General features: G+C 46.7%; 1 protein-coding gene across 7 annotated transcripts; it reads right to left on the reverse strand.

Moving 5' to 3' along the window:
• Nucleotides 1-780: 780 nt before the first annotated feature.
• On the reverse strand, nt 781-15029 carry atat1 (alpha tubulin acetyltransferase 1). 7 transcript variants are annotated; one of them, XM_069682241.1, is made up of 12 exons: nt 14646-15029; nt 14258-14318; nt 13845-13936; nt 12150-12207; nt 11936-12049; nt 9647-9748; nt 9066-9111; nt 7818-7892; nt 3712-3886; nt 2752-2837; nt 2073-2151; nt 781-1683 (listed from the first exon to the last, which is right to left on the reverse strand). In XM_069682241.1, exons 1-12 carry the CDS (start codon nt 14735-14737, stop codon nt 1404-1406), a joined length of 1260 nt encoding a protein of 419 aa, XP_069538342.1. In that variant the 5' UTR covers nt 14738-15029; the 3' UTR covers nt 781-1403. The 7 variants fall into 7 exon arrangements, with proteins under 7 accessions (XP_069538342.1, XP_069538343.1, XP_069538344.1 ...); XM_069682242.1 differs by lacking the exon at nt 2073-2151 and adding an exon at nt 8735-8780; XM_069682243.1 differs by lacking the exon at nt 2073-2151 and having other exon boundaries at nt 1498-1683.
• Between the last annotated feature and the right edge of the window lie 277 nt (nt 15030-15306).

Here is a 15306-nt window from a genome sequence, read left to right on the forward strand (position 1 = left end):
TTTACCGCCAAAGGAGCCGCCAAAGAGAACGAAACTGAGATCTTTGAGATTATAACTTTGAAGGTTTCTATTATTATTCTATGAGCACCAAACTCTGGTTCTTCTCTTCAGGCCAGACTGTGCTAATGAGCACAACAAAGTTCAGACAGAGCTGATCGAGTGCAGAGACGACAGCAGGTGAGTGGAGCTCAGGTGAGGGTTCAATCTTCTATTCTTGGTGATCAATACATTCAGCTTGTTGTTATTGGCTGCTGCAGCCATAAGATCCATACATCATCTATACCTCTCATCCTGTTCTGGGACGTGGGGGGACTGGAGCCTATCCCAGCTGTCATTGGATGAGAGGCATGGTTACACCTGGACAGGTCACCTGTCAATCAAAGAGCTGACACATAGAGACAGACAACCTTTCACGCTCATACCTACGGGTAATTCAGAGTCACCAGTGAAGCTAACGAGCATGTCTTTGGACTGGGGGAGGAAGCCGGAGCATGCACGGGGATAACATGCAGACCAACACAGAAAGGCCCACTACGTCTGAACCGGGACTCGAACCAGGAACCTGCTAGCTGTGAGGAGACAGTCCATCAGTCTCTGTGATCATTAATCCTCAGACCTCACACACTTTAACAGCAGCTGAAGTATTTCAGCATGTTTACCTGGATCCTGATTGGATGTGTTCCTGAAGCCGCTCAGGTCATTCCTCATAACTTCCTGTTTGTCTCTGACGACTGAAAAAAACGTCCTGCATCCAAACTTTATTGAAACAGTTTTATTTTGAACATAAAATTAAAATCATAAACTCGGCCATGTCGCTGTCTCGTGTGAATCTCTGCAGTCTCATCACTGTTTGTCTCCCTCATGTGTTCATATGTGAACACATTCATTAATGACTCTCACAGGCTCTTCACTCTCACTCTGAGCTGAAATGAAGGAGTGCTCAGTAACAACTTCCAGAACAGCCTCATACTGGTGGGGCTTGCACCCTGCTTCCTCTGTGGGCGGGGCTTGCACCCTGCTTCCTCTGTGGGCGGGGCTTGCACCCTAACCCTCCTTATTCTGAAACTATCAGTGTGTGTTCAGTCCGCTGATCATCTGACAGCTTCATGTTCAAACTGAGTCTCTGCAGCTCCGTGTCCTCCAGCAGGCAGCAGGACAGCTCCTCCTGTACACACGCTCTGTGGAGGTTTGTCAAAAGCTGCTGAGGTCACAGAGAGGTCGCAGAGAGGTCACGGACAGGTCACAGACAGGTCACAGAGAGGTCGCAGAGAGGTCGCAGAGAGGTCACGGACAGGTCACAGAGAGGTCACGGACAGGTCACAGAGAGGTCACAGGTCAGTTTGAGCTTTCATTGTCTGACCTGTCTTCAGCATGAAGTCTGAACCTGTCAATCATCCTCAGGGTCACCAGGGTCGCGTGCTCCGGTGCTCCTGCTTCTGTTTGACCCACTGAGCACTGAAACAGTTCTCTGCTACCGTCCACGACCACGGACATCTATCCTCCTCTGACCGACGTCTCTGACTGGACAACACGTCTCCTCCTCCTGCTCCTCCTCCTCCTGAACGCTGAGGTCTGTCCTTCATCCTGTCCTCGTCTTCATCAGCTGGACCCGGCTGTGTCTCTGTGACGTGCTCTGCATTGGACGCAGACGGAGGAGGAGCAGGAGGAGGGAGGAGCTGCAACCTGGTGAAGGACCATCACAGCACAGAATCATAGTGAGGAAGAGGAGGATGAAGGAGGAGAAGTTTATAATGTGATGCATGAACCCTGAGTGCAGACATGAGACGTCGCTGGGCGGTCTGTCAGCTGCTTTATGTTGGTTTTCTGGAGCAGAAGTGACAATATAGCACAAACTGTACGCCTTAATATAATGTAAACAGGTGAGCTGTATAAAGACTCTCCCCGTACAGTTGTCATGAAGACAGAAATGAGCTGTAGTCACTCACTCACTCAGGTGTGACTTCCTGTGTGTTTGGGCCTCATGTCTGCACACAGGGTTGCACTCTGACACTTCTTAATGTAGGTTAACCGGACACTGATTGAGTCCAGGTGTTGAGTGCAGTAGTCAGTACCTGCTCAGTGCTGTTTGAATACTGGTCAACCTGTGTGTGTCTGTGTGTCCAGGTGTCTGATCCTCATCTGCTGTCACACCTGAGGAGGTAAAGGTGCTCACACATGAGGAGAGAACAGCTGACTGTACTGTAGGGAGGATCTAATATTACTGTACATCAAACACCTGCACGTTCACTTTCACATGAATACATACTGCTTCATCTGCCAGTGAAACCCACAGAGGAACACACAGTGTGTGAATGTCTCCAGTAGATGTGTTCATCCTGCAGCAGGTAAACAGGCTGTAATGGCTGCAACATAATCCTTGATGGGTCAAAGGTCGTCCACTAAAAGTTCTTGTTGTTTCCACTGAGATTGTTATTCTAAGTGTGTGACAACATGACAGAAAGGATCCCTACAGAGATAGACCTTTTTGTTACAGAGGAAGATGATTGTTTTAACCACACACAGACGTTACATCGCTCTCTGCACACACACCAGACTCCATTCAGAAAAACAGAGATTTAACAGTTTAAAGTATCTCTGCATCCATCAGTTAGTTTAATTATAATAATTTGGATCTGAACCATTAAAACATCAGAGTCACACAGTCAGACTCTTTGGTTTGTTCACACAGACATCTCACAGCTTAACTTATTAATGGAGCACAGAAGATGATGTTATTCTCCTCCAGCTCACCTGTCAGGTGTGTGTCCTGCTGTCTTGCAGCTCTGACGTCCAAGTGACGACTGTACAGGCTGAGACTGGCTACCAGACCCTGATGGCTACCAGAGAGGGGGAAGAGGAGCAGGAGGAGCAGGAGGAGGAGGAAGAGGAAGAGGAGGAGCAAGAGGAGGAGGAGGAAACCAGAATGTACAAGGGAAGGTGAAGGAGGGGAGAGGAGGGATGGAGGGATGACCCAAAGGATGGAAAACAGAAAAAAAGAAGGGAACAAAAAAAGGTAAAATTACAAACATAATAAAGGTGAACATAAAGAAACAACATAAACATGGAGAACAAAGTGAACTCAGGATGAAGTGAAGACAGAGCGAGCTCTCTGATATCAGACAGGCCGGTTTATAATGATTCATGTGAAGAATAAGTCTCACAGGTCACTTTAGTTTAACTGAATTTAATGTCATTCTACAAAAACATCAGACACTTCCTGCTGAGCACATCATAACACTGAGACTCTGTCTGACACACAGACGTCCTTTAGAGAGGACGTTGGTCAATGGAAGCCCAGCTCGGATCTGTTAAGGGAGCTGTGGATGTAACACCAGAGCAGGAGAGAGAACACACAGCGTACCAGAGAACACACAGGTAACCAAAGCACACACAGGTAACCAAACACACAGTTAACCAGAGAACACACATGTAACCAGAGAACATAGAGATGTTAATAAGAGGGGTTGAAATAACAGTGATGGAGAGTGATGGGTGAGCACAACATGGAGGGAGAGGGGGAGGGAGAGAGAGAGAGAGAGAGAGAGAGAGAGAGAGAGAGAGAGAGAGAGAGAGAGAGAGAGAGAGAGAGAGAGAGAGAGAGAGTAAAGATCCAGAACAAAAACACTCATTCTGCAGCACTGCTACAGCACACAAACACACACACATCACCTGTAGCCTCCCATCTGTGAACATGCTCATGCCGGTTCTCACCTCGTGCGTCTGGCCCTGCAGCGGTCGAGGAGGGGGGACTGGGCGGCTCGAGGGGGGGCCCTTCGTGGGGAGGAGCCCACACTGAGGGAGTGGGAGTACTGGGAGGATACCGACCGCTGGGGGGAATGAGGAGGAGCAAACGGCCACGGAGGAACCCTCTGCTCCTGACGCACCGCTGCACAGGAGGATATACACTGTATTACTTCATGACACTGGAGCATCGGACACTGTATAACGACCGCATTTATAACATGACTCCGGAGCATCGGACACTGTATAACGACCGCATTTATAACATGACTCCGGAGCATCGGACACTGTATAACGACCGCATTTATAACATGACGCCGGAGTATCGGACACTGTATAACGACCGCATTTATAACAAGACACCGGAGCATCGGACACTGTATAACGACCGCATTTATAACATGACTCCGGAGCATCGGACACTGTATAACGACCGCATTTATAACATGACTCCGGAGCATCGGACACTGTATAACGACCGCATTTATAACATGACTCCGGAGCATCGGACACTGTATAACGACCGCATTTATAACATGACGCCGGAGTATCGGACACTGTATAACGACCGCATTTATAACATGACACTGGAGCATCGGACACTGTATAACGACCGCATTTATAACATGACTCCGGAGCATCGGACACTGTATAACGACCGCATTTATAACATGACACCGGAGTATCGGACACTGTATAATGACCGCATTTATAACATGACTCCGGAGCATCGGACACTGTATAACGACCGCATTTATAACATGACTCCGGAGCATCGGACACTGTATAACGACCGCATTTATAACATGACTCCGGAGCATCGGACACTGTATAACGACCGCATTTATAACATGACGCCGGAGTATCGGACACTGTATAACGACCGCATTTATAACAAGACACCGGAGCATCGGACACTGTATAACGACCGCATTTATAACAAGACACCGGAGTATCGGACACTGTATAACGACCGCATTTATAACATGACTCCGGAGCATCGGACACTGTATAACGACCGCATTTATAACATGACTCCGGAGCATCGGACACTGTATAACGACCGCATTTATAACATGACGCCGGAGTATCGGACACTGTATAACGACCGCATTTATAACATGACACTGGAGCATCGGACACTGTATAATGACCGCATTTATAACAAGACACCGGAGTATCGGACACTGTATAACGACCGCATTTATAACAAGACACTGTATAACGACCGCATTTATAACATGACACTGGAGCATCGGACACTGTATAATGACCGCATTTATAACAAGACACCGGAGTATCGGACACTGTATAACGACCGCATTTATAACAAGACACTGTATAACGACCGCATTTATAACATGACTCCGGAGCATCGGACACTGTATAACGACCGCATTTATAACAAGACACCGGAGTATCGGACACTGTATAACGACCGCATTTATAACATGACACTGGAGTATCGGACACTGTATAACGACCGCATTTATAACATGACTCCGGAGCATCGGACACTGTATAACGACCGCATTTATAACAAGACACCGGAGCATCGGACACTGTATAACGACCGCATTTATAACAAGACACCGGAGTATCGGACACTGTATAACGACCGCATTTATAACAAGACACCGGAGTATCGGACACTGTATAACGACCGCATTTATAACAAGACACCGGAGCATCGGACACTGTATAACGACCGCATTTATAACATGACTCCGGAGCATCGGACACTGTATAACGACCGCATTTATAACAAGACACCGGAGTATCGGACACTGTATAACGACCGCATTTATAACATGACTCCGGAGCATCGGACACTGTATAACGACCGCATTTATAACATGACACTGTATAACGACCGCATTTATAACATGACACTGGAGCATCGGACACTGTATAACGACCGCATTTATAACATGACACCGGAGCATCGGACACTGTATAACGACCGCATTTATAACATGACTCCGGAGCATCGGACACTGTATAACGACCGCATTTATAACAAGACACCGGAGTATCGGACACTGTATAACGACCGCATTTATAACATGACACCGGAGCATCGGACACTGTATAACGACCGCATTTAAAACATGACACCGGAGTATCGGACACTGTATAACGACCGCATTTATAACATGACACCGGAGCATCGGACACTGTATAACGACCGCATTTATAACATGACTCCGGAGCATCGGACACTGTATAACGACCGCATTTATAACAAGACACCGGAGCATCGGACACTGTATAACGACCGCATTTATAACAAGACACCGGAGTATCGGACACTGTATAACGACCGCATTTATAACAAGACACCGGAGCATCGGACACTGTATAACGACCGCATTTAAAACATGACTCCGGAGCATCGGACACTGTATAACGACCGCATTTATAACAAGACACCGGAGTATCGGACACTGTATAACGACCGCATTTATAACAAGACACCGGAGTATCGGACACTGTATAACGACCGCATTTATAACATGACACCAGAGGATCGGACACTGTATAACGACCGCATTTATAACATGACTCCGGAGCATCGGACACTGTATAACGACCGCATTTATAACATGACACCAGAGGATCGGACACTGTATAACGACCGCATTTATAACATGACTCCGGAGCATCGGACACTGTATAACGACCGCATTTATAACATGACTCCGGAGCATCGGACACTGTATAATGACCGCATTTATAACAAGACACCGGAGTATCGGACACTGTATAACGACCGCATTTATAACAAGACACCGGAGCATCGGACACTGTATAACGACCGCATTTATAACATGACTCCGGAGCATCGGACACTGTATAACGACCGCATTTATAACATGACTCCGGAGCATCGGACACTGTATAACGACCGCATTTATAACATGACTCCGGAGCATCGGACACTGTATAATGACCGCATTTATAACGTGACACCGGAGTATCGGACACTGTATAACGACCGCATTTATAACATGACTCCGGAGTATCGGACACTGTATAACGACCGCATTTATAACATGACTCCGGAGCATCGGACACTGTATAACGACCGCATTTATAACATGACTCCGGAGCATCGGACACTGTATAACGACCACATTATAACATGACACTGGAGCATCGGACACTGTATAACGACCGCATTTATAACATGACTCCGGAGCATCGGACACTGTATAACGACCGCATTTATAACATGACTCCGGAGCATCGGACACTGTATAACGACCGCATTTATAACATGACTCCGGAGCATCGGACACTGTATAACGACCACATTATAACATGACACTGGAGCATCGGACACTGTATAACGACCGCATTTATAACATGACACTGGAGCATCAGACACTGTATAATGACCGCATTTATAACATGACTCCGGAGCATCGGACACTGTATAACGACCGCATTTATAACATGACTCCGGAGCATCGGACACTGTATAACGACCGCATTTATAACATGACTCCGGAGCATCGGACACTGTATAATGACCGCATTTATAACATGACTCCGGAGCATCGGACACTGTATAACGACCGCATTTATAACATGACTCCGGAGCATCGGACACTGTATAATGACCGCATTTATAACATGACTCCGGAGCATCAGACACTGTATAATGACCGCATTTATAACATGACTCCGGAGCATCGGACACTGTATAACGACCGCATTTATAACATGACTCCGGAGCATCGGACACTGTATAATGACCGCATTTATAACGTGACACCGGAGTATCGGACACTGTATAACGACCGCATTTATAACATGACTCCGGAGCATCGGACACTGTATAACGACCGCATTTATAACATGACTCCGGAGCATCGGACACTGTATAATGACCGCATTTATAACATGACTCCGGAGCATCGGACACTGTATAACGACCGCATTTATAACATGACTCCGGAGCATCAGACACTATATAACGACCACATTTATAACATGACACCGGAGCATCAGACCCTGTATAACGACCGCATTAATACAGTTATAAACCGAACAGTGGAGAGACAGTTTACCTTCTCTCTCCATCAGAGAGTAGGGTTTGATCTCTCCGTCTGGCTTTCTGAGGGGAACCTTTCTCAGCTGAGCCGCTGTGGAGGAGGACACATTTAGAGAGGGGACAGCATCACCACATGACGAGACTCTACAGACCTGCATGCTGTCCTTTATAAAATACACTTATGATATTAAATCCTGCAGAATGGAATACAGGCTGTGTTATCAGTGTTTTACAGCTCACCAGAGTCCAGTATTAAAGTTGTGTTACAGATAAATGAATGTTTAAAGTGACTGTAGCCTCAGTCTAACATCTGTCTCCGCTGAGTGACTGTATCCGAGTCACACGTGGTCTTACTACAGCGCTATGAACCCAGAATAAACAGATGTTGCTGAGATCTAATGACAGTACACAAGTTAAAGGATGCTGAAATAATTACATCATGATGAAGGTATGTAAAAAGGCTGAGTTCATGCTTTGTCAGGTCTGTCTGAAAGACGACAAGAACACTACTTTAAAATGACTGTGTTTTGAATAGAGTTTGGTTTGACAGGTTGTGAGGCATCGTCAGGAGAATCCCATTAGACTTTCAGGACTCAGAGACAAACGATTGTGTGCAGGCAGGTGGTCTCCTGTCAGTCAAGGGGTCTGAGGGGGTTTGGGGGGTCTTGGGGGTCTTGGGGGGGCTACAGGCAATGGCTCTGTGTGGACACTGCCATATAGTGACACCTGGGACAGTAGGTTCAATATAAGACATAAAACATTATATTGATCCTGTGCAGGTGGGCAAATACAGGTGAGAGGATGAGGGAAAGATGATAAAGAAAATAAGTTTCTTATATACAGTCTAACATGGATCTTATTACTATGGGACAAAGGGTGGGTGGGTGGGTTGGTGCTGGGACGTGAGAGAAAAGAAAAGAAAGGAGTTCTTACAAAAATCCGTACATCCCCTGATCCGTCAGAGGAGCGCACAGCGAGCCTGAGAGAGTTTATCACAGCGTGGAATAAAAACAGATCAGGACCTCTGAGTGTGTCTCACACTAACATTTCTAACGAGGGAGGATAGATCAATGTGACAGGATGAATCTGCTCTTATGGATCTAAAGCTGCAGCATGCAGAGTGACTGAACCTGACGTAGAAACACAGGTATGTAGTCAGCATGGGGTTATGGAACTTCTTTATCCAAAGCACAGATTCAGCTGTGATACAGAAATACCAAAAATACCAAGGAGGAGGAGGAGGAGGAGGAGGAGGAGGAGTTACCTGATCTGTTCAGGAAGAAGCCTTCAAACACCACAAAGTTATTCACCTGTGCACAGAAAGACAACAAGAGTCTGCTCTCACATTCAAACACAGAGTAAATCTATACGCTGTGTATAGAAATATAACTTGTAATAAATGTATTGACTGCAGCTGAGAGGTGTAGCTGCTGGTCTCATAAACACAGTCAATAACTGTCTGCTTAAATCATCAGCCGCTCTCTTGTCTATCACTGTTTGATGACTCGTCTTTGTCCTGTATGCACTTTACTGGGGATGTATCATTGATATCCATTTCATGCACCTGTAAACACCTGTTAAATAACAGAATACAATCATAAATAACACCCACAGAGACAGATTTACTCCCCACGTGCAGAACGCCAAATAAAGTCTAAAGATGGTGGAAGATGCAGAGACAGAGGAGGCTAAAAATAAGCAGAATAATCAGAGCGATCAGATTAAAGATCTTCACTGTGTCACATTAAAGCGTCTCAGAGCCCCCTGAGGATAACTCACTCCGTCATGTGCACATCTACAGCTCAGACAGATGCAGTACAGTGTGCAGCAGACAGGAGTCTGTACCTGAGGGACGCTCTGTGTCAGGCAGTATTGCTTTGCCAGGAATGACAGGAATTTGGGCGAGGGCCGGTCGTACGCCATCAGGACTGGTTCTAGATTCTTGTGCTGCAAAGAGAAATATTATCAGACCTACAGAGAGGACATATCTGTGTTAGAGCAGAGAGGACACATGCAGTCTCTGATTAACAGAACATTACATCTTTCAGAGAGGACGTATCTGTGCTACATTTCTCTACGTAAACTAGTGAAGTGTGAGAAGTTATTTTGGGCATTCAGGGATCTTTTTCTGCATCAACAAACAGACCTGAGTCAGGTTGAATTATTATGTTTCACACCTCAAACAGCAGACACACACAGAGGGAGCTACAGAACCGCTCAGTTTCACATGTTGATCCAATAAGCCCTTCATCTACACTGCTCAAAAAAATTAAGGGAACACTTAAATCAAACATCAGATCTTGATGAACAGATAATTCAAGTTGAAAATCTTTACTCATGTACATTGTATAATTTGTTGAGAACAAAATGATGTAACAACGGTCAGTGGAAACCAAAATCATCAGCCCATCGAGGGTTGGATTCAAAATCACACCCAAAATCAGAGTAAAACATTGAAATCACAGGCTGATCCAACTTGCGTGAATGTCGTCATGGCAACTCATGATGTGACTCAGTAGTGTGTATGGCCCCCACGTGCCCGTATGCACTCCCAACAACGTCTGGGCATGCTCCTGATGAGTCGGGGGATGGTGTCCTGGGGGATCTCCTCCCAGACCTGGATCAGGGCATCAGTGAGCTCCTGGACAGTCTGTGGCGGTACTTGGAGGCGTCTGATGCACCGATACATAATGTCCCATAGGTGCTCAGTTGGATTTAGGTCGGGGGAACGAGAGGGCCAGTCAATGGCATCAATGCCTTCGTCATCCAGGAACTGCCTACACACTCTGACCACATGAGGCCGGGCAGTGTGCTGCACCAGGAGGAACCCAGGGCCCACTGCACCACCATGAGGTCTAACAAGTGCTTGGAGGATGTCATCTCGGTACCTAGCAGCAGTCAGGGTACCACTGGCTATGACATGGAGGTCTGTGCGGCCCTCCAAGGAAATGCCTCCTCAGACCATCACTGACCCACCACCAAACCGGTCATGCTGGATGATGTTACAGGCAGCATAACGTTCACCACGGCAACTCCAGACTCTTTCACGTCTGTCACATGTGCTCAGTGTGAACCTGCTCTCATCTGTGAAGAGAACGGGGCGCCAATGGCGGACCTGCCAATTCTGGTGTTGTCTGGCGAATGCTAATGGAGCTGCATGGTGCTGGGCTGTGAGCACAGGTCCCATTAGAGGACGTCGGCCCTCATGCCGCCATCATGGAGTCTGTTTCTGACAGTTTGGTCAGAAACATGCCAGCCAGGCCTGCTGGAGGTCATTCTGTAGGGCTCTGCAGTGCTCCTCCTGTTCCTCCGGGCACAAAGTAGCAAATATCGGTCCTGCTGCTGGGTTGATGCCCTGCTACGGTCCTGTCCAGCTCTCCTCGTGTAACAACCGGTCTCCTGGTACCTCCTCCACGCTCTTGAGACTGTGCTGGGAGACACAGAAACCTTCTTGCGACCAAACGTATGGATGTGCCATCCTGGAGGAGCTGGACTACCTGTGCAACCTGATTGGGCTGCAGGTACCGCCTCATGCGACCAGTAGTGACAAGGACACGAGCAGAACACAAAACTAAAGAAGACTCAGTCAGTCAGTATCAGGAGAGAGCAGCTGTCTGTGGCCACCACATGTTAAACCATTCCCTTTGTGGGGGTTGTCCTGCTGTTGCCTCTCCATTGCACCTGGTGTCTCTTTAATTTGCACCACAGCAGGTGAAATTGATTCACAATCACTTGTGCTTCCTAAATGGACAGATTGATATCCCTGAAGTTTAACTGACTTGGTGTTATACTGTGACGATTAAGTGTTCCCTTCATTTTTTGGAGCAGTGTACTTAAAGCGGACTCATTCCCAGCTAACGGTCAGTTTGCTTATTGGAGGAAAGTTAGCTCGGCATCGGTTGACTCCTCGCTAACATTTTGGTTAGTGACACTGTTAGCCAGGAATTTACACCTTTCATATCACATCACACAACTCTATCAAAGTCATGTTAGCTTATAGCTAATGACTTCATACATACATACAGTATGCTGTCCCTCCAGATTTACACTAACATTCTTACTACATTATTTATTACATTAACATCTTTGAACTTGACTGCAGAAAAAAACATGGCGGCCGTGTGAAAGCTTCACCTGCAACATGAAGTCAAAGAGCTCCAGCCCGTATCCGTGTCGCTGCAGGTTCTCTGATATGTAGAAATCTAACACGCAGAGTGGCTCGGCCTCTATGTGCGCCCCCTGTCGGTCCTGAGAGGAATTACAGCCAGACACCAAACAGACAGGAAGTCAGGCTGCAGGAGGAGGAGGGACAGATGGACTCTGAACTACAGAAAGGAAGGAGACTCACGAGCAGGAACAACTTCTTATAGCCGACTTTGAGGAATCCAACGACCACGCCCCGTCCTCTGTGTGCGGGGGGAGAGGGGGAGGGGGTAAAGAGAGACTCGACATAGTTTATGTGGGAGTGATGTGAGGTGAGTCTCTCATGTGTCAACAGTACAGAACACACATACAGTCATGGCCAAAAATATTGGCACCCCTGCACTTCTGTCAGATAATGCACCACTTCTCCCAGAAAATTGTTGCAATTACAAATGCTTTGGTATTCACAGGTTTATTTCTTTTGTTTGCATTGGAACAACACAAAAATAAAAGACTTTCTTACACCTCTCTACTGGAATTTTGGACCACTCTTCTTTTGCCAACTGCTCCAGGTCTCTCAGATTTGAAGGGTCCCTTCTCCCAAATGCTGTTTTGAGATCTCTCCACAGGTGTTCTATGGGATTTAGATCTGGACTCATTGCTGGCCACTTCAGAACTCTCCAGCGCTTTGTCTTAAACCATTTCTGGGTGCTTTTTGAAGTATGCTTTGGGTCATTGTCCTGCTGGAAGACCCATGACCTCTGACGGAGACCCAGCTGTCTGACACTGGGCCCTACACTGTGCCCCAAAATTCTTTGGTAGTCTTTAGATTTCATGATGCCATACACACAGTCAAGGCATCCGGTGCCAGAAGCAGCAAAGCAACCCCAAAACATCTGTGAACCTCCGCCATGTTTGACCGTAGGGATCGTGTTCTTTTCTTTGAAGGCCTCATTTCGTTTTCTGTAAACAGTACAATGATGGACTTTACCAAAAAGCTCTACTTTGGTCTCATCGGTCCACAGAACGTTCTCCCAGAAGGATTTTGGCTTCCTCGGGTAAGTTAAGGCAAACTCCAGTCTGGCTTTTTTATGTCTCTGTGTCAGCAGTGGGGTCCTCCTGGGCCTCCTGCCATAGCGTCCCATTTCATTCAGATGGCGACAGATAGTGCGAGCTGACACTGTTATACCCTGTGTCTGCAGGTCAGCTTGAATTTGTTTGGAACTTGACTGAGGTTCTTTATCCACCATTCGAACAATCCTTCGTTGCAATCTTTTATCAATTTTTCTCTTCCATCCACGTCCAGGGAGGTTAGCTACAGTACCACGGGCTGTAAACTTCTTGATGACATTGCGCACAGTGGACACAGGAACATTAAGAGCTCTGGAGATGGACTTGTAGCCTTGAGATTGTCCATGCTTTTCCACAATTCTGGTTCTCAAATCCTCGGACAATTCTTTGCTCTTTCTTTTCTCCATGCTCAGTGTGGTACACACAGACACACAACACAAAGGTTTAGTCAACTTTTCTTCATTTTAACTGGCTGCAAATGTGATTTCTATATTGCCAGCACCTGTTACTTGCCACAGGTGAGTTTAAAGGAGCATCACACGCTTGAAATACAATTATTTCTTAAAATTTTGAAAAGGTGCCAATAATTTTGTCCAATCCATTTTTGGAGTTCTGTGTAGAATTATATCAGATTTTTTTTTGTGTTGTTCCAATGCAAATAAAAGAAATAAACATGTGAATACCAAAGCATTTGTAATTGCAACAATTTTCTGGGAGAAGTGCAGGGGTGCCAATATTTCTGGCCATGACTGTAGTGAGCCCCGGGTGACTCAGTGAGGGAGTGTGTGTGTGTGTGTGTGTGTGTGTGTGTGTGTGTGTGTGTGTGTACCCGTTGCTCTCTGCGTCCTTCAGCAGGTAAAGCTGATGTCTCTGAGTCTGCAGCTTTGAAGCGCTCGTGATGGGAGCAGTGAGCTGCTGAGCCTGAAGACAGAGAGGAGGAGGAGGAGGAGGAGGAGAGAGGAGGAGGAGAGAGGGGAGGAGAGAGAGGAGGAGAGAGAGGAGGAGGAAGGAGGAGGAGGAGAGAGAGGAGGACAGAGAAGAGGAGGAAGGAGGAGGAGGAGAGAGAGGAGGACAGAGAGGAGAACAGAGAAGAGGAGGAGAGAGAGGAGGAGGAAGGAGGAGGAGGAAAGAGAGAAGGAGGACAGAGAGGAGGAGGAGAGAGAGAAGGAGGAGGACAGGGAGGAGGAGGTTATAATTACGGGTTCCACCAAACAGCTCAAACATACAGGTACACAGACTCACCTTCGCTGAGGCTCTCCCCAGTTCATCAATCACAGTGGCGATGTGGGCCTGTAGGTCTGGACTACAGGGAGGAACACACGACAGTACGATCAGATAGACACCGAGTGATGAGGCTCCACCTCTCTCTGTGTGCTTTATGGGCGTGCGTGTGTGTGTGTGTGTGCGCGTGTGAGTGTGTGTAACTGAAGACTGACTGAGAGTTCACTGATTTCTGATTTAGTAAATTTCTCCTTAAAGTGTTAATTGTTATAAAATCATCAACAGTCTTCTTTATAAAGTAAATTGCAGACTTGAGCGCATTTACTGCTAAGCATGCTTGCTTAAATTGACCGATTTTTGAATGGGCTTTGGTGTAACATTCACACAGTAGATACTGACTGTAACTTACCGTCCTGCTGATTTTCGACCTGCTACAAGGGTCTGATCCAAGATGGAGACCCTCTCGGAGAACAACTGGTTAATATCAAAAGGAAACTCCATCGTGGCTCTCACACAGACCGCTTTGATATCAAGCTAGCAGAGAGAATACAGCCAACCACAGTGGCAGGTGCTTAGCAAGGCTAACTTGGCTAGCTAACAGTCAGGACTGATTGTTAAAAATCTCATTCACTAAGCTAACCCGTTAGCGCTAAAACAACAGTTAGCATGCTGCTATCAGCCCGTAGACAGCATTACTTCACCATAACACTGTCAGAGATAAACACGGCTCTGTGTGAATACAGTGGTTCAGTATTTACTCTGTCACTGCAGCTCCATTGTGTCTCTGTGCTGGAGTCACTCCCCGGCAACACACACCGTAATGACTGTGAGAGGCGGAACCGTCAATCTGCGACAGGACTAAAGAGCTCAGGTAACGTTTATTAACACATCTAAAAATGACTATCAGTGAGGCTCAAGAGGGAAACACGTTATGGGCAGTAAATGCATCATTAGTCAACTTTTACTGTGTAATTCAACTTTCCAAAAACCTCAAGAGGAACGTTTTGTTTAAGTTTTACGGTAAAATGATTGAAGACGGCTTCAGGCTTCATGGAGCGCTTTACTATCTG

The sequence above is a fragment of the Semicossyphus pulcher genome, unplaced genomic scaffold (genome assembly GCF_022749685.1).
Source record: "Semicossyphus pulcher isolate SPU_LCO1_2020_fin unplaced genomic scaffold, fSemPul1.0.p SCAF_55, whole genome shotgun sequence".
Lineage (NCBI taxonomy): Eukaryota > Metazoa > Chordata > Actinopteri > Labriformes > Labridae > Semicossyphus > Semicossyphus pulcher.